The sequence below is a fragment of the Osmerus eperlanus genome, chromosome 11 (genome assembly GCF_963692335.1).
Source record: "Osmerus eperlanus chromosome 11, fOsmEpe2.1, whole genome shotgun sequence".
In the NCBI taxonomy this organism is placed as follows: domain Eukaryota; kingdom Metazoa; phylum Chordata; class Actinopteri; order Osmeriformes; family Osmeridae; genus Osmerus; species Osmerus eperlanus.
In genome coordinates this window covers 14,224,086-14,250,777 of record NC_085028.1, presented here as the reverse complement: position 1 = coordinate 14,250,777, position 26,692 = coordinate 14,224,086, and the positions used below count along the sequence as shown (strand labels likewise).

General features: G+C 47.7%; 3 protein-coding genes and 1 long non-coding RNA gene across 7 annotated transcripts; 3 read left to right on the top strand and 1 right to left on the bottom strand.

Moving 5' to 3' along the window:
- Nucleotides 1-610: 610 nt before the first annotated feature.
- Nucleotides 611-6,286, bottom strand: tsr1 (TSR1 ribosome maturation factor). 2 transcript variants are annotated; one of them, XM_062472911.1, is made up of 15 exons: nt 6,096-6,286; nt 5,679-5,782; nt 5,358-5,586; nt 5,114-5,248; nt 4,482-4,937; nt 4,198-4,338; nt 3,928-4,115; nt 2,605-2,807; nt 2,330-2,489; nt 2,059-2,169; nt 1,813-1,945; nt 1,566-1,682; nt 1,254-1,394; nt 1,053-1,127; nt 611-922 (listed from the first exon to the last, which is right to left on the bottom strand). In XM_062472911.1, exons 1-15 carry the CDS (start codon nt 6,220-6,222, stop codon nt 744-746), a joined length of 2,499 nt encoding a protein of 832 aa, XP_062328895.1. In that variant the 5' UTR covers nt 6,223-6,286; the 3' UTR covers nt 611-743. The 2 variants fall into 2 exon arrangements, with proteins under 2 accessions (XP_062328895.1, XP_062328893.1); XM_062472909.1 differs by having other exon boundaries at nt 4,198-4,345; nt 4,486-4,937.
- Nucleotides 6,287-6,662: 376 nt separating this feature from the next.
- On the top strand, nt 6,663-20,618 carry taok1a (TAO kinase 1a). 2 transcript variants are annotated; one of them, XM_062472908.1, is made up of 20 exons: nt 6,664-7,156; nt 9,847-10,100; nt 10,223-10,294; nt 11,319-11,420; nt 11,523-11,568; nt 11,736-11,832; nt 11,975-12,088; nt 12,225-12,316; nt 12,594-12,687; nt 12,822-12,903; nt 13,007-13,174; nt 13,501-13,704; nt 13,843-13,977; nt 14,076-14,312; nt 14,483-14,611; nt 14,713-14,916; nt 15,036-15,275; nt 15,371-15,583; nt 15,714-15,896; nt 16,047-20,618. In XM_062472908.1, exons 2-20 carry the CDS (start codon nt 9,969-9,971, stop codon nt 16,578-16,580), a joined length of 3,078 nt encoding a protein of 1,025 aa, XP_062328892.1. In that variant the 5' UTR covers nt 6,664-7,156; nt 9,847-9,968; the 3' UTR covers nt 16,581-20,618. The 2 variants fall into 2 exon arrangements, with proteins under 2 accessions (XP_062328891.1, XP_062328892.1); XM_062472907.1 differs by having other exon boundaries at nt 6,663-7,156; nt 13,501-13,977.
- Nucleotides 20,619-20,930: 312 nt separating this feature from the next.
- On the top strand, nt 20,931-22,347 carry LOC134028977 (uncharacterized). Of its 2 annotated transcripts, XR_009931600.1 has the most exons (4): nt 20,931-20,949; nt 21,117-21,252; nt 21,344-21,394; nt 21,522-22,347. It is a non-coding gene; the product is annotated as an uncharacterized LOC134028977 (long non-coding RNA). The 2 variants fall into 2 exon arrangements; XR_009931599.1 differs by lacking the exon at nt 20,931-20,949 and having other exon boundaries at nt 21,012-21,252.
- Nucleotides 22,348-22,577: 230 nt separating this feature from the next.
- paf1 (PAF1 homolog, Paf1/RNA polymerase II complex component) lies at nt 22,578-26,687 on the top strand. The gene is made up of 14 exons (XM_062473092.1): nt 22,578-22,874; nt 23,116-23,145; nt 23,300-23,392; nt 23,488-23,609; nt 23,706-23,772; nt 23,881-23,982; nt 24,093-24,198; nt 24,325-24,393; nt 24,631-24,734; nt 24,834-24,950; nt 25,097-25,225; nt 25,381-25,486; nt 25,578-25,659; nt 25,776-26,687. The coding sequence occupies exons 1-14, from the start codon at nt 22,828-22,830 to the stop codon at nt 26,216-26,218; spliced, it is 1,617 nt and encodes a 538-aa protein (XP_062329076.1). The 5' UTR covers nt 22,578-22,827; the 3' UTR covers nt 26,219-26,687.
- The last annotated feature ends 5 nt before the right edge of the window (nt 26,688-26,692 follow it).

Here is a 26,692-nt window from a genome sequence, read left to right as displayed (position 1 = left end):
ATGATAAATATAACAATTCATAAATCATTTCATTTCTCCGAAACACAAAAAAATAAAACAAAAGCATGAGATGGGGAGGGATGTCAAACTGTTGGCTGTTTGGAGATCCAGAGAGAACGGGAGACGGATCGTGCTCTCTGCGTGTGAGTTTCGACTGGTGGAGAAAAGAGGGTTTGGGGTCGAACCAGGGGGGCACCAGGGAAGCACCGGAGGGTTACCAGGAAGGCAGGGGGCACCAGGGAAACACCAGGGAAAAACCAGGGAGGCACCAGGGAATGGGAGGGGGTGGAGATGTTCTCTGATCAGGGACTGGTTTCAAATTATAAAGATAATGACTGTCACTCTAGAAAACTATGTATACAAATGATAAAATATGGATTTACTGTCGTAGCAGTCAGTTCAGCATAATGATTTAGATTCTGTCAACACTGTAAAAGCTTTGATCAGGTCAGTAAGAAGTTTTTAAGACAACAGTTCTGTTAATATCACAGCCACACAGGCCTTCACCAATTCTTCTTATACATGGCTGCCTTCTAGTGGCCGGAAATTGAACAATTGCCCTTGTACTGATGACTTAAAAATCTTCAGAAAAGACTTCAAAACGCAGCCATTTTGATCAAATTGGTTTATTTGATATAAATGACAATCCTGTTCCTAGACTAAGATCGTCATTTTTTAACGTCCATGCAAGTCCATTTCTGTTCATTGAGTCCAAGTGTCTCAGTAACTTGGATGGCTGTGTTCTACTCCATGTCCAAATCCTCATATTCCTCCGAGCCCTCTCTCTTGACCCAGGGCAGGGACAGGGGCACGTAGGGGTCAAACGTCCAGCGGGGGTACACTCTCTTGTACAAGTTCATCATCACAGTATCCTGGGAGCGCATCTGGCTGTCGAACACACACTTCATGTGTCCATGAGTTCCTAGAGAGAGTAACACACACACGCAGGTAAAGGGCTGGGTGAGTGGCCAGTTCGAGGGGGGGGGGGAAACACTGAATCCAAAATAAAACAAAAATTAGAGGAAACTGAGACAGTAAGTCGGGGTCCTGACCTAGAGCCTCCTTGATGTGTCCTCTCCTGCCCCACTTGGTTCTCAGCTCCACAGGTTTAAACCACAGGATGTCCTCTGGAAAAACAACAGATAATAACATGGCCGCCACAGGGACGAGTCTAGATAACTGGACCCCCCACAATGAAACCCCAGCAGTGGGTACCGCGTGGCGGGGTTCTGTGGCTCCGCCCCCTCTCTCACCTCTGTTGAAGAACATGTACCGGACCACGGCAGAGCGCTTGTTGATCTTGAAGGGGTGTCCGCTCAGCACGATCCTCTTCAGCGTCACCCGCTGGGGGTCGCAGCTCAGCAGGGTGCCCGTGGCGACCAGGTCCTGTATACCTACAGGGAGAGAGAGGCGGGTGAGTCAGGCTCACACACACACACACACACACTCTTTACTGCGAGCATCAATTGGAAAGGGGTGGACACAGGACACCCTTCATGAACAGGGTACAGGGCAAAGTCAGTCGAGTATGAGCGGGTAAGGCAGACACCCCCCCGAGCCCTTACCGTCCTCCCTCTGTTTGAAGAGCAGGACCCCAGCAGTGGGGAAGGTGATGGGGGCGTACACGGACACCACGGTGGGGGCGTCGGGACGCATGAAGCGCTCCATCTTATGCTTGTCGGCTGAAGGGAGAGAGAGAGAGAGCGAGAGACCGTCTTAAAACCGTCCTAAAGTTACTTAACATTCACGACGACCTCAGGCTGAAATCCGGACGTTTCCCGTGCCGTCTGTCGCGACAGACGTCTGCTGTACCTGAGGTGTGCTGGGAGAAGACCGGGGAGGCCCTGAACCTCCTGAAGCCACAGTGGAACACCAGCTCCTCTTTAGACTTGATGGGCTCCGTGTTGCTGGGATGTCTCCTCACCAACAGGTGCATGACCGACATCTGGTTTAAAAGGGAGAGCACGCAATGAGAAACCCATATCCGACAACACATCCGTAGCAGGCCGACCCTGGGCCTGTTGGAGGCGGCTAAACGTCCTCCCGTCTCCCTCCTACCTTCTGCTCGTGAGGCAGCAGGGAGACCACCACCAGGGGATGGCCGGTCTGGACACTCTCCATCACCGAGGGGGGGACGTCCACGATGTGGAGGGTGACGTACCAGCCCACCTTCAGACATAGGGAGGGGGGGGGGGGGGGGAGGGGCGTGAATGAGGACAGGCGGGGGGGAGATCAAGTGGGAGGCGTGTTTGTGTATTGGATGTGGATATCTCTCTCACGCACACTTGCGTTCACAAACACACACACGCACACGCGCGCGCGCTCGTACCACGGCTCCCTCCTCGTCCTGCGCGGCCTCGGCCAGGACACGACGCCGGGTGCGCTCAAAGCTCTGGAACTGGAAGATGCGGGAGTAGTCCAGCGGCAGGTTCTCCAGGGGGTCCCAGGGAGACGAGCGGAAGCTCTTCAGCCCCCTGTAGCGCTGGAACCTGGGGGGGGGGAGAGAGAGAGATGGGTGAGGGAGGGGAAGAAGTCCTATGGGGGGGCGGAGGACGAAAGCAGAGTCACCCGTGCGTGACAGAGCCAGAGACGGGCGGTCTCTACCTGGTCTTAGCTGTTCTGTCGAGGGGCGTGTCCACCTCGTCTGGGAACATCACATTGGCCCGAGCTTCGCGGTAGCGTTTCAGCCCCTCCCCTTCTTCGGCCTCATCCATGTGCTCGTCGTAGCGGTCGGTGCCCGCGCGCTCCGTGGAGGTCAGCTCCTCCTCTTCCTCCTCCTCGTCTGACGGACAGTCTGATTCGGCGGCCTAGAGCACAGGAAATAGACAGTCAGGCCTGGTTCTATGGAGTGCAGGTGTGCAATGCCTTACACACAGGGAACATCAATATACACTACCAGTCAAACGTTTGGACACATTTTCCAATGAAACTTTTGACTGGTACTGTATAAGGAAACTCTAGATAAACCTGTGTGCATACACCTTCCATATCTTTAGGTGGGTAAACCTGATTTCCAGTAACTTGGCAATAGGTTTCTTTAGGGAAGTTTATCATCAAAGAAGCAGCACTCTGGGGTACTCAAAGGACTGGCATAAACGTACAGGAGACATGAGGGGGATCCACAGGGGGGGTCAACTTCCAACCCCTTGAACAGTTCAAGCTGTAATAATAATCCTCCTCATCCACTGTGCCATTTCCCCTATTGTTAACATCTCAGAGAGAATCCTGTGTGCCGAAGTCTGACATCAAACCACATGCTAATTAGGATTAAAAGAAAACAAATGGAGCTGAAGCCTTTCCACGTAAAGCCCCCCCCCAACCCTCTTTCAAGCATGGCTGTTATAAATAAATGCCCGCCCCTTCCCCTTGTCCAGACAGGAAGCCTCGTCCACAGAACAGGAAGACAGGAGACTCCTCTCGGGACCCCAGCTCCAAACACTATTGTTGGACTGACTAGCCTGGCACTGTGGGCCAGAGGCAGACACTGAGAAAACAAACAGCACCTTTCCATCTGACGGGAACACTAACCGTGGGTCACGTATGCACTCCTCTGCCCCCACACCCTCTCCGCCCAGGTGTGTGTCAGCTCACCATTATGTGCCTCCACTGTCTCCTTGGCAACAAGGAGAGGGGTAAACAAACCCACGCTGGCCTTTCAAAACACCAGGTGCCCCAAGTGGAGTCAGGTGGCTGAGCGGTTAGGGAATCGGGCTAGTAATCTGAAGGTTGCCAGTTCGATTCCCGGCCGTGTCAAATGACGTATCCCTGGGCAAGGCACTTCACCCTACTTGCCTCGGGGGGAATGTCCCTGTACTTACTGTAAGTCGCTCTGGATAAGAGCGTCTGCTAAATAACTAAATGTAAATGTAAGTCAGAATTCCAGCTGATCCTGTGGCTAGATGTGTGTGTCTGAATGGGGGGGTTCACCTGGGAGTCAATATCCTCTTCCTCCTCGCCATCCATGGCCTCATCGATCATTTTGTCATCATCCTCATCGTCATCATCCTCATCATCACAGCTTTCTTCCTCGCCATCGTCTTCGTCCACAATCCAGGTTGCCTGGTAGTCGGACGTACCCTTCGGAACCTTCATCACCCGCCTGGTTTTTCTGGTCTCTGTCAAAGGCAAGCGGACACGTTGGGGTTGACCTTCCCAGCCAGCGCAGATATCGTTCGACCTCTCAGGGAAACCCTTTACCTTCAGCCTCCAGCAGCTCCGAGTCTGTGGGCCACGTCTGCTCTCCGTCCATGGGGTCCACCTCCGCCTCGGTCTGTAGAGTCTCCCTGCGGGATGGGTCTGCCTTCATCAGCACACGCACCGACTCCACATCTTCGCCGCCTCCGTCCTAGATAAGACACACAGCACGCAAAGCTTCAGGTGGGATAGACTGGACGTGATTTCTATCAAATTTCATTCACTAGATGGTTACAGACGGACATTTTTGGAGAGAGAGAGAGACTTTAAGGAGAGCCCGGATTCACCCACCTGCATGTCCATGTCGCCTCCCTTTCCAGGCTTCGCTGGTCTGGGTGCGGTGGGGTTGAGGCTAAGGGGGTCTACGGGGGCGTCCACCTGGCTGAGCTGGAAGTCCCCGTGGCCAGAGATGTGCACCAGCCTGTCCACCTGCAGAGCACAGCCTCTGACGTACCCCGAGACACGCAGGGTCCCCAGACCGGTGGGCGCGCCTCCGGTCCCCTCGGCAGTGTGGGGGGTGTAGCTGACCTGCTGCGCCAGGAGGTGGGGGCGACGGGAGCGGAAGCCCAGCTTCCTTTGTTTCTGAGAGCCCAGGTGTCGGAGCAACAGAGTGGCATCCTGCTCAGAGTCCAGGGGGAAAAGGCGGGCGTCTGGGAAGCGGTTCTCTGCTATCTTTGCCAGATTACGTCTCGACTCCACGCGCTTCTTCACAGCCAGGTCCGACACACCTTGGCACACCAAAGCTGGGGACCAAATGGAAAAGTGTGGAAGTTGATGACAGGAATCTTCATAAAATATAAAACCAAATATAGATTTGATGACCTGAAGCTTTACACAACAAATTGGTTGTTTGATGGTTGGTCTGACTGACCGAGCACATTGTTTATGTTTGTGTGCATTTACTTGTACAATGTCTCACCATGGCTTGGCAGACCCTGTGCAAACAGACAGGAGAGACAGTAGTCACCATAGCTGTCCCAACCGTCATTGGAATCCAGCACAAACACCAGGCTGTCAGAAACCTTTGCTAGATCTAGCAAAGAGTGCATGTCCTCTGAGGGGAAGGCGAGAGCAAACAAAAGGCAAAACAAGCTTTAAATTCATTGCTTAAATAGAAGTCACTATTTCTTTAAACAACTGTCACATTCCCGCGAGTTAACTACCTGGGTTTGGACGCAGGAAGATGAACCTCTGTTTGAAGCGAGGCAGGACCATGCTAAAGCTGTCGTTAACTCCACTGACACTCTGCTCTTGACGCACAACACCTCCAGACCCCTCCCCACGTAGCATTTTAGTGACAGCCTCTGCATCAACTGCAGCATGGAGGGCCACCACAGACACCAAGTGGGGGGGTCCGTCACGACTGCCCAGGCGACGCTTCTCTGTCAGGACCTGAACAGAGACGCATGAACTCTTCCACGTTAAAACGTGCAATCGCCTTTAACTGACAACGTCACCACATGTATTATTTCTGTTGGACTTACCTGATCCTTCTTATTCCTGCGCAGCTGGTTCGCTTTGTGTCTTCTGTCCATCTTTCTTTGCTCTTTCCTTTGTTTTTTGGTTAGTACGGTTACACCCACTCGTCCTGTTTGGAGAGACAACCTTCTAAAATGCATGTCCATCTCAAGCCCTTATAGTCTACACCGACACTAGTCAGAGCAACTCCACAATACCATGGAGGTAAAGCTAGCCATACAGGAGATACCGTTTGATCACGCATACGATACGGCCATTTCTAATAGGGAATCTATTTTCTTTTTCGTCGTCTTAGAAAACGTAACTTTTCCATATCACAACACCGTACATGCACACGTGTTCGGATTGCGCTTCGCAAGCTACCGTTTACACTAAGATATCTATAGTAGTTACTCTCTTCTCTAGATATGGACGTGGCTTACCTTTGTTCTCCCTCTCGATTTCACCCTTAGTCCGATGCTTGCCATGTTTATGAACCTTGTTTTTCTGTTTGAACACTCCAGCTCTATGACCCTGTTGCTGTTCCTCACCAGCAGCCATTTTCGCCATGCGAGTGTGGTGGGATGAACCCCTTCCGCATTTCGCAACTTCTTCTTGCAGTTGGGATGTGGTAGATGGCCAAAGACTAGTTGCTTGTGACATCTACTGTTCATTCCGGAGAATTGCAACATCTAAATTCATTTCCCTGATTTTAACAGACAAACTGATAAATCAGTAGATCACTGCATGAGTAAAGGTACAGCAACAGTGTGTATAAAATAATTAAAATTGATCCCAATATATTCCAATTTTTGCCCTGGAAATGAAGTTAAGTACTGTCTTCGGAATCGTATGGATGTTTCCAACCACATGACATCATCGCCAACTACTCTCGTTTCAACTTTGGACAGAGCTATATGAAATCTCTGTTTATATGCTGTCTTGTCTGAAACGAAGCCTACACTGTCTCCGCCCCTGGAAGTTAAGGATCTTGGCCGCCTTGCTCTGCTCCATGCTTTTAGGTCAGAGGGAGTTTACAGTGATAGGGCGGAACTAACGTTTCAGGAACTGAGACAAGAGGAAAATTAAGCTTCAATTTAATTACTGCAGAGTTTAGTCGTGTTGGTCGACCACTCCAATCTCCCGACGACATCAAGGGTGCGGTCGCAGTTTGTTTGGGGGTGTTTAGAGGGTGTTCCCTGAACTTCCTTCATATTTTCCCTGCTGTATTTGTCACGGAGGGAGGCGGTAGAACCGAACGCACGGCAGCCATCTTTGGAACCTGCCTGGCTTCTAGATCCTGGGCCCCTGTTAGTTCAAGGGTGGAGACTTTAGACAGCAATATTGTTCAAAAATAGAGCGAGGAATTTGTTGACAACTTTGAAAACCCTCAGCGATCGGTCCAAGAGCGGTATTACACGGGACAAAATACAGATCCGGCACTCCTATTCCAAATCGGCTGAACCACACGACACACTACGCGTTAACCTGGCCTGTCGGAAGGGTGAGCAATGAGCAAGTTAGCTAGCAATGTTAGCCATCCCAATGTCCATGTTAGCTATTAGCAACTACTATCTATCCAGATAGTTGAAGCGAGTATTTATATGATAGTAGTGGATAAGTATCTTGACATTTTGACGATTCGGTGTTTGGTGATGTAATTCATACCTTGCTAGCTGCTAGCATAGCGAATACTTACGAAAGTTTGCGACTTAAAGAATTGTCATACCACATTTGTATGTACTGTAATTCGCAGAAAATGGCTAGTGCTAATAGTTGTGGGTTAGGCTAGGCTAGTACTGCCTGGGCGAGCTTGCTAAAGTACAGGAAAATTTGTCTACTTGTCTATCCAAGTAAGTTGAGGAGAATGTAGTGCTGTGTGTGTATAGTCGGTTTCGTAATTTATCAGGGAAAATCTTCTAACTAAACTTGTCGTGGTCGTAGACACGGTTGCTTATTAGTTAGCTTTGCTATCTAGCATACCTGCTTAGCCAACCAGATGTCACCCAGTTGTTAGTGTGAACACGTAGCTAGCAAGTGCTAGTAGTGGCTAGCTTTAGTAGTCTAGCCTGGATCCTTGTGGATGATAAAAACCGATTGTACATCAGAGGATGCAAAGCTTTGTCTTAGACTTGTGTAAACAAGTGTTGCAAACACGGTCTTGTTAACACTTTGTTTTCCAAGACGGCAGTAGTAGGCTATAACCATCAAATTCACCCAATAAGCCCATGCCATGTTACATTTTAAAATTCATTGGCATTAGATTGCTTGCTATTTCGATATTATACAACTGTTGTCATTACTCAAGACCAGCTTTTGGATGCCTGGACATAGAATGATTCCTAACTTTTGGGAGGGTCTTCTTCAGTTAGACACAAGACGGTGTTACAGCTTTTCGGTATTCGGGTGAAACAAACCAGACATTTAACATTGATATTAGTTGCATTAAAATGTGCTTGAACCCCGCCACTTACAGAAGCCTCCTAAAATGATTCATAGGTCTTTAATGTTGGTAACATAAAAAAGTACTGTTCAGCGCAACGCATCTCAGAATGCTTATTATATGACTGTATTTGACTATACAGTTATGACAACTGATTCATGAAAACTTACATTACTGGGTGGGGAAATAATGCCAGTCTGTTGATAATCAGGGTTTGTTTCAACTAGAAGTTGGCTATAGGGCTAAGATTGTAAGTTGCGTGCTACACACAGACTTATTTTGTCTCCAAAGAAGACTGATGGAGCCAGTAATTGCTGATCAGGCCCCATTCCCACCCCTATAGCTGAGCGAACAGGAAATGCAGTGCAGTGAGAGCATGCAGAGGGAATTCCAGCCCTCCAGCTTTGTTGTCCAGTCCGACCGCATTCTTGCTGTCTGTAGCCTGTGTGTGTGTGCCTGTGTGTCAGGTTGCATGCAGGGGTGTTTAATCTAAAGGTGTTAGTCATCAGGGCTGCTGTCACCCTCACGTGTCATCAGCAGCCTGAAGACGAGGCTCATTCACTAGCAATGTAGTAAATAACAATGGCAATAAAGAGCCACAGTCCCACACATGTTAATGAGACTTCATTTCAGGGCCAAAGCTGCATCTGTGTGGGCTGGGGGCTATGGGGGGGGGGGGGTGAGGGGGGGATGGTCATCCAGTTGTTGTTGTTGTTGTGGGACAAAAGATGTCTGCTGCAAGGACTGAGGACTGTTCCTCCCAGGCCAACAGAGGAGCAGTCTTGTGACTCTGGCATCAGCTCTAGTCATCTGAGCAGGGCTGGGGAAACTTCCCCCAGTGGTCTGGTTGGGTCTTGCCTATCCACTCCAACCATTAACCCAGGTCCTGTGAAACAGGAACTGAACCCAACCGCAGTCAAACTTTTGGTCGTCAGTGAGGTGTATGCTCAATGTAGTGTTGTTGTGAATTCGCTGCGTGTTGTTGGTGAGGTTGGGAAGGTCTAATTTTGGTTGATTTGTACTGACTGCTTCATAAGCATCAGGGTTAGCCTATATGCTTATTTCTTTGTATGAGCGGGGGGTGGCTGTAAGTGTCAAAGTAATTAATGACTTGAATCAAGTAATGATTAAACCCTGTCTTGTCTCGTGTGTCCTTTTCACGAGTCAAAGTGGTTTGGTTGGATTGATGGAATGCTTTTGTACATGCCATGCCTGTATAGCTCATGCCTCGTCCTCCTTAGTCACACTGTCGTAATGTAGGTTTCTTTGTGTGAGGTTATCAACAGCAAGGCTATTTTCTTTGTCTTCCCCAGTACTTGTGTCTGTCACCATGCCAGTGATGGAGCAGGAGGGTGTTGGGGAGGGGAGGTTGTCAGGACACAGTCCGCTCGGCTTTCTTACTGTAGTTGCTGTTGTTGCTATGGAAACTGATCTCTCCCCGCCTTTACCAGAAAAGGACCCAGAGCTTTAACTGGCCAGTCTCCAGAGCGGGTCTGACATCACTGGCCAGTGCGCGCAGCTCTGCCCTCCCCCTCTCCTGTTATGATGGTACTGAGGGACACTCGGAAGGCTGGGATCCCAGAGCAGGACCTGCGATTTAAACAAACCCCTCTAGTTTGACGTCATCCAGTCTCGCAACACCCGTAAAATACCGCGCCTGCCTCGCCCGGAGCAGTGCCGGACTCGGGCCGATGTTTCCCGAGTCACCCTGACGGGCCCGCTGACCCCTCTGCCTCGGCCCCCTCCCACAGGTACTGACACGTATGAGGCGGCTGTCCTGCAGATGAGCCATCGGCGGGGGCTGTTGCGTCGCTGTCGCAGATCCAGATAGTCCCTGGCAGCGGCGACACTGCCCCCTCCCCCCGTCCTCAGCATGCCCAACAGCAGCCGGGCTGGGAGCCTTAAGGACCCAGAGGTCTCCGACCTGTTCTTCAAGGAGGACCCTGAGAAGCTCTTCTCAGACCTGCGGGAGATCGGGCATGGAAGCTTCGGAGCCGTCTACTTTGTAAGTGTCGCTGGTGCCGGGAGGTCGCACTCTACAACTCTTTAACATGGAGCTGGAGTGATTTAACTGATTTCTTCTGTCTGAGTGGAGGGCTAAACGCTAATGTGTGTTTTCTTCTTCAGGCACATGATGTTCGGACAACTGAGGTGGTGGCCATTAAGAAGATGTCTTATAGTGGAAAACAGTCCAATGAGGTAAGAGTGTGCATGAAGACCCTTTTATCATCCGGGTCGTGTCCTCAGGGGTACCTGGTTACGAGCCCTTGTTTATGTTGTTGTCGGTGATGTATGATGAGTTTTAGCTGAAAGGCTGCTCCGTGATTAAAGAGGACAACTGTGCCCCAGTATTCTGAGTCATGATCACTTACCAGTTTTTCAGCTTTATGGATGCCTTCCAGCTGATTGCGTAATTTTGTTTTTGTTGAAGTGCCCCTTTTGCCTCACTTCAAAACAAATTGCGTTCACTGAGTGATGTCGCGTCTGTGTTTCGCCTCGTGGAATAATGAGCTCTTAGGACAATATACAGTCCACCAATCCCATGGTACTTTATTTAATCAGTTGTCTAACAGCACCATGTATAATGTCCTCACGAGCGTCGTTATAAAGCTTCAGTAGATTCACACGGTGAGCAAGCTCAGTGACATTCTGTCACTCTGATGCAGCGTGCTTCTGCGATGCCTGTCATCAGCCAGTTTGGACCATCCAAGTCAGATGGCGGGGGGGGTCAGATGGCTGAGCGGTTAGGGAGTCGGGCTATTAATCAGAAGGTTGTTGGTTCGATTCCCGGCCGTGCAAAATGACGTTGTGTCCTTGGGCGAGGCACTTCACCCTACTTGCCTCGGGGGGAATGTCCCTGTACTTACTGTAAGTCGCTCTGGATAAGAGCGTCTGCGAAATGACTAAATGTAAATGTAATGTAAGTCAATTCTAGGTTTGCTTCAAAAATGGCTTCTTGTTTCTCTGTACTGTTGAAATGAAAAATCTTTGGCCAGTGATTGGTTTAGGTTATTTGTCAGAGAAACTGTTAGCAGGGACACATTCACTCTGACGTTCACCAATATTAGATTTGTTTCTTGTCTAAAAGCTTCAATTACATAATTCATTCTTCGAGGGAATTGGAGTCTAAATCAAAGGATTCTTATCGAGGACACTGGATGTGTACTTGTGGTATATGTGTGCTTGTTGATGGTCATTTTTCTTCTACTGTGTCTCATCCTAGAAATGGCAGGACATAATCAAGGAGGTGAAGTTTCTCCAGAGAATACAGCACCCCAACAGCATAGAGTACAAAGGATGCTACCTGAGAGAGCACACAGCCTGGGTCAGTCTTCGATTGGACAATAGCGAATTGGTGACATTGCAGTTGGATCAACTGTACATAATCTTGCAAAAGTCTCACAACGTGTTATTTCTCCCTTCACAGCTGGTCATGGAGTACTGTCTGGGCTCTACCTCCGACGTACTGGAAGGTAAATTCGGCATTTAGTTATCCTTTTTTTATTTTCTTTGATCAGTGATAATGGGACTGTAGCATAGGGTGTGTATCTTCCCCGGGATTCACCCATGTGATTTTTCTCATGAATTTTCTCATGAATTGCAACACCCTTATCTCCCTTTGTCTACCTGCGTCTTCCAGTTCACAAGAAACCTCTACAAGAAATGGAAATTGCGGCGATTACCCACGGTGCTCTGGAGGGCTTAGCTTATCTCCATTCCCACAACATGATTCACCGGTAAGAGTGTGTGTTGTGGGTGTGTTAAGGACCGAGTTGGAACATGTGCCAAGGGGCCCAGTTTGTGTGCCAGGTCTATCAAGTAGTGTCATTTTTATTGATTCAAGCCTCCGCCCTCAACTCATCACTGTGTGATTTACAGAGATATTAAGGCTGGGAACATCTTGCTGACGGAGCCTGGCCAGGTGAAGCTCGCAGATTTTGGTTCTGCCTCCATTGCCTCTCCAGCCAACTCCTTTGTTGGGACTCCATATTGGTTAGTAATGATCTTCACCTATGTAAAGGAGACGTCTAGTTTTTTTTCCATCAAGCCAACGACATTCTCTTGGTCTACCTGGTCTGGCACAAAAGTGAGTGTGTGTGTGTATCTATTTATTCTTGTATTTCCTCAGGATGGCCCCAGAGGTGATATTGGCCATGGACGAGGGTCAGTACGATGGGAAAGTGGACATATGGTCTCTGGGAATAACCTGCATTGAATTAGGTATGTACCCCTGGTCCATGTGGTCCACTTCAAGTCAGCAGTATCTCTCCTGTTGCTTTACTGCTTTCTGTTTCATCCCGCCTCAAAGTGGCGTCTGGCCCACAGAGACACGGAGCTTCTGCTTCTCTGGCTCCTGTGAAACCTTTTGATAGCGTGTGCCCGCTGTGCTTTAGTGGGATCTTGCTCCTCCGCGTTCTCCCTGGCCCTCTCATGTTTTACTGCTCACAGTCCGTGTGAATTTACTAACCTGCGGTTCTCTCTGCTCCGTGCTCTTCAGCTGAAAGGAAACCACCACTCTTTAACATGAATGCGATGAGTGCCTTGTACCACATAGCACAGAATGAGAGCCCGACCCTGGAGTCAAGTGAATGGTGAGTAGTCCATTAGCAGTCGGTTGAGCTACCTGACTTCTTTGTGAATAAATCTGTCCCTACTTCAGGCCTAGTGGTTACTGGCATCGTCACCTTAACGCTTATATATTTTTGTTTTTTTCTCCGCCACTTAGGACGGATTACTTCCGAAATTTTGTTGACTCTTGCCTTCAGAAATTCCCCCAAGACAGACCCAACTCTGAGGAGCTGTTAAAGGTAAGAGAGCAGCCAGGCACGACACGGGCTACGTTTTATCATCGGCATCCTCAAGCAGACAGGAAATGACAAACTTCTCCTCTGCTTCCCCCCCCTCTTCCAGCATGCATTTGTACAGCGCGAGCGTCCCGATTCGGTTCTGATGGACCTCATCTTGCGGACCAAGGACGCCGTGCGGGAGCTGGACAACCTGCAGTACCGCAAGATGAAGAAGATCCTGTTCCACGAGGCCCACAACGGACCTGCAGCAGAGGCACAGGACGAGGAGGAGGTCTCTCTCTCTCTCTCTCTCTCTCTCTCTCTCTCTCTCTCTCTCTCTCTCTCTCTCTCTCTCTCTCTCTCTCTCTCTCTCTCTCTCTCGCCCTCTTCCCCATCTCTCGCCCTCTTCCCCATCTCTCGCCCTCTTCCCCATCTCTCGCCCTCTTCCCCATCTCTCGCCCTCTTCCCCATCTCTCTCTCTCTCTCTCTCTCTCTCTCTCTCTCTCTCTCTCTCTCTCTCTCTCTCTCTTCTCCTGCACACCATTCATCTCTCACTGCCCCACGGAAAATGGCAACTCTTACGTGGGTATCCTCACCTGAGTGTGTGTGTGTGACCAGGAGCCAGAGAACAGCGTGGGCAGGACGGGCACGGTGAACAGCGTGGGCAGTAACCAGTCCATCCCCAGCATGTCCATCAGCGCCAGCTCCCAGAGCAGCTCCGTCAACAGCCTGACGGACGCAGGCGACGACAAGAGCGAGCTGGACATGATGGAGGGAGACCACACTGTCATGTCCAACAGCTCCGTCATCCACCTCAAACCGGTAGGCGCTCCCCCCCCCCCCCCCCCCCACCTGTGTCTCGCGGGGTCGGAGTGGGACATTTGTGACGTGACAAACGGGGGGGGATATTGTGATCGATTGTCGCTGAGAAGCCCGTTCTCTGTGTTGTGTTCACCCCAGGAGGAAGAGACTTACACTGAGGAGTCTCAGGCTCACAGCCGGCCTACCGAGCCCATGTCTCCACCTGTCCACACTCCACGGCCTAAACATCACCGCAACCGCGAGCACTTTGCCACCATACGCACAGCCTCCCTGGTAAGAGCACCTTCCCGCAGACACCCTCACTGGTTCTCTGCAAGACAGCATGTGCACGGTGGTGAACTGTGTGTGTGTGTGTGTGTTCATCTTCCAAGGTCACCCGTCAGATGAAGGAGCACGAGCAGGACTCTGAGCTGCGGGAGCAGATGTCTGGGTACAAGCGCATGAGGCGGCAGCACCAGAAGCAGCTGATGGCCCAGGAGAACAAGCTGAAGTCGGAGATGGACGAGCACCGGCTGAGGCTGGACAAGGAGCTGGAGAACCAGAGGAACAGCTTCGCCCAGGAGATGGAGAAGCTCATTAAGAAACACCAGGGAGCCATGGAGAAAGATGTAGGCCGTTTTGATCAAACTGTGTCCAACTATTACTGTCGGGCAGAAGCTCAATTCAAGTGTTTGTTTTGACATGTTCTGATGTTATTGATAAATGAAGTTTAAAAGCCCGCACACACTTTTATTTTTAAATACAGAAATGAATGTTTTCTTTGTTTTTCTTGCCGCAGGCAAAGACGTTCTCCAATGATGAGAAGAAGTTCCAGCAGCACATCCAGAGCCAGCAGAAGAAGGAGCTCAGCAGCTTCCTGGAGTCTCAGAAACGAGAGTACAAACTCCGCAAGGAGCAGCTCAAAGAGGTGCACAAACTCACAGAGTGGAACCACACAGTGGATTTCATGAGAACAAACTCAAATCCCAAATCTACTGGGCAAATCCAAGTTTTCTCTCTGTTTCCTAGGAGTTAAACGAGAACCAGTCGACCCCCAAGAAGGAGAAGCAGGAGTGGCTGTCCAAGCAGAAGGAGAACTTCCAGCACTTTCAGGCGGAAGAGGAGGCTAACCTTCTGCGCAGACAGAGGCAGTACCTGGAGCTGGAGTGTCGCAGGTTCAAGAGGAGGATTCTGGTCGCTCGCCACAACGTTGAGCAGGACCTGGTGCGCGAGGTTGGTCCAGTCAGCCAGCCTCCCTCGGTCACTCTGGTCACTTTTTCGTTCTCATGTCTCACAGAAGAGACTCCGATCTGACACTCCCCCTCTCTGTGTGTGTGTGTGTGTGTGACCAGGAGCTGAACAAGCGTCAGACCCAGAAGGACCTGGAGCACGCCATGCTGCTGCGCCACCACGAGTCCATGCAGGAGCTGGAGTTCCGCCAGGTCAACACCATCCAGAAGATGAGGGCGGATCTGATCCGCACGCAGCACCTGACGGAGCTGACCAACCAGCAGGAGTACAACAAGAGGAGGGAGCGCGAGCTGAGGCGCAAGCACGTCATGGAGGTCCGCCAGCAGCCCAAGAGCCTCAAGGTGAGGGCCGCTCGCACGCTCACTCTCGTATCCTGACCCTCCTCTGGTGGCTGTTGTCTCACGCGGGTCTCCTCTCCTCCTGACCTCTGTTCCAGTCCAAAGAGCTCCAGATCAAGAAGCAGTTCCAGGACACGTGTAAGATCCAGACCAGGCAGTACAAGGCCCTGAGGAACCACCTGCTGGAGAGCACGCCAAAGTCGGACCACAAGGCCGTCCTGAAGCGCCTGAAAGACGAGCAGACCCGCAAACTGGCCATCCTGGCCGAGCAGTACGACCACACCATCAACGAGATGCTCTCCACTCAGGCGGTGAGTCTGCTGTGTGTGTGTGTGTTCCTTTCCCAGGACGGCCTCGAGGTGAGGGTGCAGCATGCTGACTACCAATGACATCACCCACTTACTCCCTCTATATTTCCCCCCCCCTCGCCCCCGTCCTCAGTTGAGGCTGGACGAGGCTCAGGAGGCCCAGTGCCAGGTGCTGAGGATGCAGCTGCAGCAGGAGCTGGAGCTGCTGAACGCCTACCAGAGCAAGATCAAGATGCAGACGGACGCCCAGCACGAGCGCGAGAGGAAGGACCTGGAGCAGAGGGTATCGCTCCGCCGGGCCCTGCTGGAACAGAAGGTCAGATCCTGCGGTCCACATACTAACGCACGGCTTTCGTTTTTTTTTTTTTTTTTTCTCCATGACATGCTTTGGTCATCTGTTATATTTAACAAGGGCGAGGGGATAAAGGTTGGTGATTTTTTTCTGAAAGGCTGTTTGTGTAAACAGATCGAGGAGGAAATGCTGTCCCTGCAGAACGAGCGACAGGAGAGGATCCGCAGCCTGCTGGAGCGCCAGGCCCGAGAGATCGAGGCCTTCGACTCGGAGAGCATGCGCCTAGGCTTCAGCAACATGGTGCTATCCAACCTCTCCCCTGAAGCCTTCAGCCATAGCTTCCCCGGGGCCCCCGGCAACTGGTCCCAACCCCAGACGCCCCACCAATCAGGGGGCTCCCAGGGTTATCACTGGGGAAGTGGGGGTGCAGGGGGAAGCCACCAAGGCAGCCATCACCACTACCACTCCAGTCAGGGAGGGTCCCCCATGCAACAGTCGTGGGGCCAAGGCATGCAGGCAGGTGGGGCCCCCCAGCCATGGGGCCACCCCTCAGCCGGTCCCCTGAGCTCCAGGGCTGGCGGAGGTCTGCAGAACAGCCCCCAGGCCCTGGGGAGGACAGGCTCCGGGGGCCGCGGCGAGCAGGCCATGAGCAGGAGCACCAGTGTCACCTCTCAGATCTCCAACGGGTCCCACCTGTCTTACACATAGGCTAGCCCCACAAGCCCTGGAGGACCACTGGAGGCGGGGGACCATGGACTCCACGGAAAGAGCAGTGAGGGATCGAGCCCCGGGCACAGTTTTGACTATCCACCCCTCTCCCAACCCTTCACCTCCCCTCTTAACTGTCCCATTTTGCAGGTGTGTGGGTGTGTATGGGAATAAATGTTGCTCAGGTCAAAAGGGCTGAAAGAGGCAAGCTTCCTCTACACAGCAGATATTGGCACACAACCAGTTCAGTCCACTTGTCTATGTTAAACCCTTCAAGTGTCAACACTTCATATTCCCATTTTAATTTACAGCTCACACTCACTGATATTTTTTCCTCTTGTGCATGTACATAATATTATGTGCTCTTCACAGCCACTGCTCTCTGTTTGCACAAAGACTGCTGTTAAAAAAGCCTTTCGGCAAGGCACCACGTTTACTTACAGAAAAAAAAAATTTGGTGTGAAGCAGTCACGGCAAGATGAGGTTGTTCAGGAAATCCCAAAACATACAAAATACCAGTGAACTTCAAATGCTCTGCTTTGTTGGCAAAATACTGTCCTCCTGTGCCAGTCTGCTGTTACAGTCGTTTTAGTTAGATCCATTCCCAAATTAGAAGAATGTGCCTGTTTTCTGCACCGTCTATGTAAACATTCAGATTTGATGCTACTTGCACAGTAGATTGACTACCCAAGTTGCTAGGAGCCAGGTCTGTTACAGGAGTTCCACGTCGTCTTGAGGTTGGGAAACATAAGCTAGTAAGATCGCATGTTTGACTTTATATTTATTTGAATATAGCCAACCCTACTTAGTGCCAGTCAGTTGTTACAGAGAGTGGATAATGTTTATTTACTTTTAGGAAAGAAATTCTGTTGAGTTGCAAAGTTTTTTTTAAAGCTGTTTTTTTTTTTTTTTTTTTTTTTAGTTCACCTTTTTGAGAAGATCAAAAGAGTGTTCTTCTACAGCATTATGTATATTTCCTAGTTTTGATGGTGTTAGTGAATACATTGCAATAGCAGTATGGATATTTTTTGTTTTATTGTCCACGGGTGAAAGACGTCCACACAGCTTCACCACATCAGCCAAAATCGCCAGAACAGTCCAGTCTATGTAACAAATAATAATATGGTGCCTTTTTAACTGCTGGCACTGATGTGTCAGTTTCACTTGAGAACATGCACAAAATCTAATGTTTTAGCCCCTTTATTTGCATTGATGGAAATTGTCTTGATTTTCCATAGTTTCCAATACAGCTTAGCACACACAGAGAGAGAGAGAGAGAGCGAGAGCGAGAGCGAGAGAGAGAGAGAGAGAGCGAGAGAGAGCGAGAGAGAGCGAGAGAGAGCGAGAGAGAGCGAGAGAGAGCGAGAGAGAGCGAGAGAGAGCGAGAGAGAGCGAGAGAGAGAGAGAGAGAGAGAGAGAGAGACTAACATCCCTTCATCCTGAAGTTCTGTTTGTAGAGTGTTCATGTTGTGTGAGAGCAGAATTGTCATACTAAAACTGATGATTGTATATCCTTATCGGTTATCGTATTGACAGATGAGCAACACGGGATAGTTTGATTGATACAGGATTTTTCTAAGTGGTTGTTCTTGAGGGCTGGTTTTGGGAGCCCCTGCGGTGAGTTGAAGAACATGAATGTGTGAGCTGTTTCCACCTTGTGGAAGGTTCCGTATTATTCTGGGTTTTATGGTTTTGTAATACAACATTTTAATGCCTTTTATGTGGGACCATGGTATCGGTCTCTTTATTTTATTTCAGTGCCTTTTTTTTTTTAAACTGCTGCCTTGTCAAAGCACTTTATACAGCCAAAAATGTATACAGTAAAATGGATGTTATTTCTAATGATGGGCACGGCCCCCTGCGGTGTGTTGGCACTTCAGGTCCAGATGCAGAAACAGTGAGTTATTTAGAAGTGAAGAGGGCATCTATGACTGGAGGTGGTACATGTTGGTGTGGTTGAGGGCATCTTTTGCACCACCACGTTTGAGATTTAGTGCCAGTAAAACGGAGATACTGTAGAATACTTTTAAACAGATCTTGAGTGAATGTATTACAGTTTGACTGAGGGGACAATTTTTACCTCAACAGCAGTCTTGGGCATAATATGGAGGACAGGCATTCTTGTGAACTGAAATATGTGATGGAATGATCCAAAACTAAGCAACACTCATTGACCAACTTCATCACTATCTGAGACCTGTAGTGAACCAAGCACATATACTGTATACTAAGGACTGCTGTGTAGCATGTAAATACAACTCTACAAATATGTTGACATTGGCAAGCAGTTTTAAAAATGGATTAAGGTGGCAAAGCACTTAATAATTTACTTTGACACTCAATTATTTTCCCAGCACAGATCCCACAGCTTCCCAGTTTTTCATGATTAACTTCTTTCTAACCTACTTTCCTGTCAGCCTGCTTTCCCTAAACTAAGATTGCTTTTAGGGAGTGACTATCTCCATATGGAAGTTAGAAACACTTCAAACACATATATACAAAAGATCTAGAGATGATTAGGAAATATATCCTATGAATCATTGAAGCGAAGCAAAATGTTAATATTGTGTATATTTACGATGTAAAAGAGATTAAACCTTTAAAACTAAACTTGCATTTTGGAAATAAGGAAACATGATCATCTCTAAGACTAACATTATTTAACTGATGGACTATGCAGATATTAGAGAATTGAAAAGAATGTCGAAGACATTGATGTTGGGGTCTTTGAAAGTAGCTGATGAACCTGTGCTTGGTTGTACACTGATTCTAACTGCTCCCTTTGCCCTGCATGCTCTTGCTTTCATCTAGCTTTCCTGTTTCTATTATTCATTGTCCCCTTTGAAACCAACTATTGCAGTCAAGTGCCCCACCCCACAGATTGGTATGCCTTCTGATGTTCACAATTGTTCAATGTGATGCTGTCACTGTGCAACAAATAATAACTTCTGTGCACAAAAGTACTTGAAAGATTTACTTTTCAAGCAGCATGGTTGTTTTTGTTTTTTAACTATGTCCTCTGCCCTCCTCCAAAATCAATTATGATCTTATGTTACATAGGCTGTCCCAATACCCTCCTGACATTTTCCTTTTTAATTTCTATTTTAGAGGTGACAACAAAACCATTAGGCAGCTAATACATTGCTGGTTAAATCTGCAAAGTTGTCACTGATCAGTGGTTTGGAAAGAAGATGGAAAGGTATGGATTATTTTGACAATGTAACTTTGCTTAACATTAAATGCCAATGGTTCGAATGTCAAGTCAGTCAAGCCTCACCTCAAACAGAAATGGACTATTGCCAACCTGAAGTTATCACACCTTAGATTCTGTGTTTTAAATCATTATTGTGAGATGGAGACTACTTTAGATATTTTTATTCATAATTGTTTTAATCTTTTATAAGGCTTCTTCAACAAACCTGAATATTTTTTTCCATTATATTTTAAATATAATTGTAACATTGCCGTCAACTTTTGTCCTACTGACTGAACGTATGGAATACTGAATGAGAAATGGTCTTAAGAATATTGAGGTCCTCCCTCTGGTCAAACACTGTGCCATGACAGCTGCCAAGCCCAGCCATCACTGCATCATCCTAGTCACCTGTTATTTGGGCTGATGGCATAAAATGATCAAAATTTAAGCATGCAAGCCAACTGGCTTTGGTCATATAGGCAATGTGAAAGCTGGAGAATAATAAATGGTGAAAGGCAAAATTTTGAAGAAAAACAAAGAGGGTGTGTTTCTATGAGGATGTCAGTATTCTTCCTTGGCTCAGCGTTACCACTACAACTCATATAACCTGTATTAAAATGTATAGATTGTGAAACCTGTTATTGAATGTCTGAAAGATTATGAAGATTATACATACAAGTTGGAAAAAAATACAAAGTGGATTTAAATTGTGTAAAAAAGATTCATAAACAGAAGAATAAAAACTAGGATCAAATGTACTATTTTGTTTGTATTATAATTACCATTGTGTTGGCGGAGGGATATTGAACAGAAATCAACTGTAATAAAGTAATTTTAGTATAGTCTGTGTCCTGTCTCTTAAATTGAAAAACCTAACAAAATCGAAGCATGCCTTTTATAGTTTCTTAAACAGAAAAACATGGGACCTTATTGTCGCTTTCTTCCCCTCAAGTTCTATCCCAGCAGTTGCGTATGTTGACACCCGGAAACTCCGTACTACGATGTAGCCAGCTAGCATGCAGGCTAGCAGGAAGGTGTTATCCTCGTAGAAAAGGTAAGACAGCAGTCTTATTAAAAATGTATGTAAATAGCTTCTTGTTGCACAGGTAAATGAAAATGTACACAACAGCAAAATGCCTCTTCCTTCGAGCTATCTTGCACAGTTTTGGCAAAGTAAGTCGGGGGAGAACTTAAGATTGACTTTAAATACATTTCGCCACTAGACCGCATATCCATCAAACAAAACAAAGGAAAAAAACTAACATTTTGTTAAATAAGGACACGGATATGATGTTTGAATGCTGACAACAGTTTGATTAATATATCACTTTGACGTTCAGGTCCCATGATGGTTTGTGAGCTCCTGCTTTCATCTATGTGGTTCCTTTATGTCATCTTCTGGGTCGAGACCATAAGTGTGTGGTTGTTCCTCTGCATCTTCTACCAGGACCGAGTATTCTACCTTTGGGGAGATGGGTAAGACTTTCCTGGTCCATGATCTCAAATAGTTGTTTAGCTAAACTACTTGTGCACATTGAATAGCATAGAATTATATTTAATTCTACAGGAGGTTCGCTGATGATGATGATCCCAGTCAAATGCTGTACATTTTGAGCTGGTGAGAGGTCCTTTCAGTTTGACTTGTTGGAACAGATGACCATAATGATATGCATGGTTTTACAAAGATATTCATCATAGACTTCAACTCCTGCTTTGAACAATGCATTGGTTATTTTTCCACACAGGGTGGATCCCATAAGACTGTTGCAAACATGACGGAGTTGAGGAAGGAGACATGAAGAACAACATATCAAGAGCTGAGATTGGTTCCTGAGCCATGCGTGTGAAGCGCTCCCGAAGCACACCCTGAATAAGCCCCTCTGTGTGTCAGTTACCCTCTTGAAGCATGGTTATTATCAGAGTCAGACTTCCAGTGCACATGAAGTGTAACCAGTGATGTGGAAACTGCATAGGATGAACTGATGCTGCTTGTTATATTGAGGAAGACCATGATAACTGTGTCGAGCAATAAGGAAATTTAGCGGAGTTTTATAAAACATTGTTTTTTCTATTGGTTTGTTCTTACGTTCATAATAGATGGGATACTTCCACATTGTCCTGGTTTGTGTTGTTTATGTTTGCTTGAAATGTTCTGGTTTCAACAAATAGAACATTGATGTGTACTTGTACTGTCATGTCTAAGGACATTTGTGTAATTTCTTTGTTCATATTTATTCCAGTTTCCAAATGTTCAACACGCTGACCATTCAAACACACAATATTTCAAGCTTGCACATCCTTCAAACTTAAAACAGAATTTGCACTCCTTGGCAGACATTTGACATGTTTACCATTTGCTTTGAATGTAACTACCCTTCCTCTCAATTTTGATTGGTATAACTGTAATAAATTTGCACTTCTGGAAAAAGAAATTAAGCATTTCATGTTCACCTACCAGGTACAAATGTTACCAGAGGATGTAAAATATGATGTAATTTTACTCTTCTGTACAGCAACTGGGATATAAATGTCCGTTTCTTATCGTTACAGGAAATAAAGTCATTTTTGTTGATTATGTTTCTATTTGTAAAATGGAAAGCAGACATGGGAAATGGCAAATCTACTAAACCGGCCCTAACCCAGTCCTCCCGGATATTAGGTGGCGCTCATCGTCCAGTTATGCTGACATTTTTTATCGTAGGACCACAGAAAGAACAGTAGTCTAACGGAAGCACGGATCTAGGATCAGGTTGGTTTAGTAATGCCCACTGTAATCAACCATAACAAATCCTAAAAAGCTGATCTTGAATCGTTGAAATCCCCGTCTATTTATATACAGGCAACTCTACAAGCCAACTAGAACCATCAAGGGTCCTGTAGAGACGACTAAGGAGGAACGAGCTGAAAAAAGAGCGCAAACGCAAAGCAGAAGACAGTAAACTAGCTAAACATTTCTCGTTATCGAGCCTAGTGTTTGTATATGTAAGGAGTGTTAATCGTAGTCAAGATTTATAGTACACTAGTAATAGTTGCGGTCTTTCTGTGAGGATAATGGCTCCAACTATTCAGACACAAGCTCAGCGAGAAGACGGTCACAGGTAAGTTGTTAGCTGTTCAGCCGTTAGTGTATTTAGCTCTAGCTGGTCTGCCAACGTGACTTTAGCTTCACTTTTCTGAATAACTAAGATAGGTAGGTAACCTAATGCCTTTCTGGATTAGCTAGCTGGTTGGGTTGCATTAAGTCAACTTGCAGGTGTTGTCTAGATAGTATACATTCATGAGTTGTTGTCAGACGTTTCTGGAAATCTTCACTGTGGATTGATCTTTCCTTCTGTCCAGGAGTTCCTCTCATAGAACGGTCCCAGAAAGGTAAGTTTGTTTATATCAGATCTGTTCTTTGATAGACATCGTGGTATCTCATTTTCTAGAGAGAATGTTTTGTTTACATTACATCCTACCAACTGGAGGATAATTAAATGCTCCTAATGTTGATTGTACTGCTCGTTTTTGATTTATCTTTAAGATCTGGAGTCGTCTGTCGGGTTAAGTACTGCAACAGCTTACCTGACATCCCATTTGACCCTAAATTCATCACATACCCCTTTGACCAGCACAGGTAAATGTCAGGTTTCACTCAAATTTCCTCCATGCAACTGTAATACCAATGACTCTTATGTGGCTGGATGGCTTTGTGTGTCTGGTGGCACACAGGTTTGTGCAGTATAAGGCCACCTCGTTAGAAAAGCAGCACAAACATGAACTGCTGACAGAGCCAGACCTTGGAGTCACCATTGACCTAATCAACCCAGACACCTACCGTATTGACCCCAGCAGTAAGTCCATCAACCATGACCTCAACCCTCTCAATGTGTCTTTTTGTCATTGATACTAATGTGTAAAATTCAGACTCATTTTCTTATCTTTTCTAGTTCTCTTAGATCCAGCTGACGAGAAACTACTGGAGGAGGACATTCAGGCTCCATCAAGCTCCAAACGGTTAAACTCAAATTTAGTCATCTATGTGACATAGTTCAACCTTCATTTGGAAGGACTTTGTTAACCGTGTTTTTGTGTCACTGAATATCTCCTTTCTGTCCCTTTTAGATCCCAGCAGCATGCCAAGGTAGTCCCATGGATGAGGAAAACGGAGTACATCTCCACAGAGTTCAACAGATACGGAGTCTCCAATGAGAAAGTGGAAGTCAAGTAAGTTTCATCCCATCATTGTGATTACTCCCCTGATCCCCTGTCCATAAACCATACGTACTGTGTGCTTGCTCCATTTGGTTCATATTGCGTATGTCATCACTATTCAGGATTGGAGTGTCCGTCAAACAGCAGTTCACCGAGGAGGAAATCTATAAGGATAGGGACAGCCAGATTTCTGCCATTGAGAAGACATTTGAGGATGCACAAAAATCGGTAAGCTCAGCCGTTCTGCAACGGTGTACTGAACCCTCGTGGCTGACTGCGTGTCTTCAACCTTTCCTCACAGAGTTGAGTTGGCAAACATTAGGATTTAAGGATGTGTTGTGGTTTTGTCCTCAGGTCACCCAGCACTACAGTAAACCCAGAGTCACTCCTGTTGAGGTGCTTCCAGTGTTCCCTGACTTTAAGGTTAGCAATCAAGTCCCAGTGATTGGATTCTGTTTGTTACTAATTGTTTTGACGGCTCACAGTTTAACACAGAGGATGGTGAAGGGCCAAAACATATATTTGATGGGTCCTATTGGGCATGTGAGCTGCCATATGAAATATATGGCACTTATTGGCTGCTGTAAGATCAGTGTGTCAGTCTTGCTGTATAATGAACCTGACAGTAAGCATGTGTATTTGTTGTGCTCTACTCACTAGATGTGGATCAACCCATGTGCCCAAGTCATCTTTGACTCGGATCCTGCACCCAAAGACATGGCCGGACCTGCTGGTGTGGACATGATGTCACAAGCCATGATTAGGTGTGTTGGGCCTATTTACATCTCCACTAGTGGTGTGGGTCGGTGTCCGGCTGTTAAGATGTTGATGTTTTGTTTGTTTTTTACTTAACTACTGTGCAGAGGTATGATGGACGAGGAAGGAAATCAGTTTGTGGCCTACTTCCTACCAAACGAAGAAACACTTCGCAAGCGCAAGAGAGATGTGGACGAAGAATTGGACTACATGCCTGAAGACCTGTAAGTGCGCCTTCTGAAATTGAGAGGCAAAGTCACCTTTTTATAGGGAAACACTCTTTTTACCAACAGGTTATCTTTCTGGACAGGCAATGTCCACTTATGCAAATATCTGCTTCTAAGTTTGAGTGGGTTTTCTTTGTGAAAAGGTATGACTACAAGATAGCCAGGGAGTACAACTGGAACGTGAAGAACAAGGCCAGCAAGGGCTACGAGGAGAACTATTTCTTCATCTTCAGAGATGGGGATGGAGTCTACTACAACGAGCTGGAGACGAGGTAAGCAAGGCCAGGCACGGAGCTGACCGTGACCTAGCTCAGTTTTACACGGAGACAGTTGAAGTGTGACATTTTTTCACTCAGCGGTGAGCACGATTCACTGTTATCGGTTTAGTTTCGTAGTTATTCACTCTTGTCGACCCGTGGTTTTTCAGAGTGCGTCTGAGCAAGAGAAGGGCCAAGGCTGGAGCCCAGTCCACCACAAACGCCGTGCTGGTGTGTAAGCACAGAGACATGAACGAGAAGGAGCTGGAAGCCCAGGTAAGGCCGCGTATCATGTCGTCTCACCGTGACTCGTGTCTGCTGACGAGCCTCAGCAGGAGTGGTACTGATTCATCCCTGTCCGCTTCAGGATGCCCGCAAGGCCCAGCTGGAGAACCACGAGCCAGAGGACGAGGAGGACCTGGATCTGGATAAAGACCTGCAGGACTCGGGTCCGTGTCTCCTCTCAGCTCTGTCTCGTACATTCTTTCATCTCCACTTACGTTTGTGTGAACCCCCTGCTCCGCCTCTGCAACCTGCGCATGCTCATCTCTGTCCTCTTCCACAGGTGACGAGAAGGAGAAAGGCAGTGACAGCGAAGGAGACAACTCGGAGAGCGAGTCTGAGCGAGAGGAGGAGGAGGCGCCGGCGGAGCGCAGGGACGAGGAGGAGGAGGAGGAGGAGGAGGGGGAGGGAGCCAAGCGGAGGAGGAAGACCAGCGCCAGCGGCAGCGAGAGCGGCGAGGAGAGGACACGGGAGATGAGGGACGAAGAGGAGATCTTTGGCAGCGACGACGACAGCGAGGACAACGAGGCCAAGGGCGGCGCGCGCAGCAGCGGCGAGGAGGGCAGCGGGAGCGAGGACGAAGGGGAGAGGGGGCGGAGGAGGAGCGGCAGTGCGACTCCCGCCCACAGCAGCGCCAGCGGCAGCCCTCACTCTGGGGGCGGGGCTCAGAGCGGAAGTGGCAGCGAGCAGGGCTCAGACTCCAGTGATGGCAGCGACAGTGAATAGGGCCGCCGGACCGGTACCAGTACTCATCCCACGTCTCATCCCTATGCTCCAGGCGGGCGATTTCTCAGAGCCACAAATGTAATATATCCGGCTCGTCCCTTTTTAAACGGCACAGTCTGGGAACAGAATCTCTGTCTCGTTGATGATGCCTGTCTGCTTGACAGAGGGGATGCACTACTTGTACACTGTAGTTTAGTGTATGGTTCAAATATGTACACAAGTTTTTTTTCTGTTGGGATCTCATGCCTAACCCTGTTGAATTTCAGTTTGTTTCCATGTCCTCTCACCATTAGAGGGTTGCATTATGTCTTTGAAAATGGACAATAAAATGCAGCGCTATGTTATAATGCAGTGTTGCATTTTATAGGCTTTTATGTCATTTTTTTGCAGATAGTGAATACATCAATGGACATGTCAATTATGAACATGTAGACTTTGTAAATAAATTGTAGTTGCTGATTTTATAAAATGTGT

Coding starts and splice junctions, on each gene's coding strand:
- tsr1 (XM_062472909.1), bottom strand. CDS start 6,222: ATGGCGAAAATGGCTGCTGGTGAGGAACAGCAACAGGGTCATAGAGCT. Junction 4,938..5,113: donor ACAGGGTCTGCCAAGCCATG/GTGAGACATTGT, acceptor TTTGGTCCCCAG/CTTTGGTGTGCCAAGGTGTG. Junction 1,395..1,565: donor CTTCAAACAGAGGGAGGACG/GTAAGGGCTCGG, acceptor CTCTCCCTGTAG/GTATACAGGACCTGGTCGCC.
- taok1a (XM_062472907.1), top strand. CDS start 9,969: ATGCCCAACAGCAGCCGGGCTGGGAGCCTTAAGGACCCAGAGGTCTCC. Junction 11,833..11,974: donor TCCCACAACATGATTCACCG/GTAAGAGTGTGT, acceptor TGTGATTTACAG/AGATATTAAGGCTGGGAACA. Junction 14,917..15,035: donor AGCAGGACCTGGTGCGCGAG/GTTGGTCCAGTC, acceptor GTGTGTGACCAG/GAGCTGAACAAGCGTCAGAC.
- paf1 (XM_062473092.1), top strand. CDS start 22,828: ATGGCTCCAACTATTCAGACACAAGCTCAGCGAGAAGACGGTCACAG. Junction 23,610..23,705: donor CTACCGTATTGACCCCAGCA/GTAAGTCCATCA, acceptor TATCTTTTCTAG/TTCTCTTAGATCCAGCTGAC. Junction 25,660..25,775: donor TAAAGACCTGCAGGACTCGG/GTCCGTGTCTCC, acceptor CCTCTTCCACAG/GTGACGAGAAGGAGAAAGGC.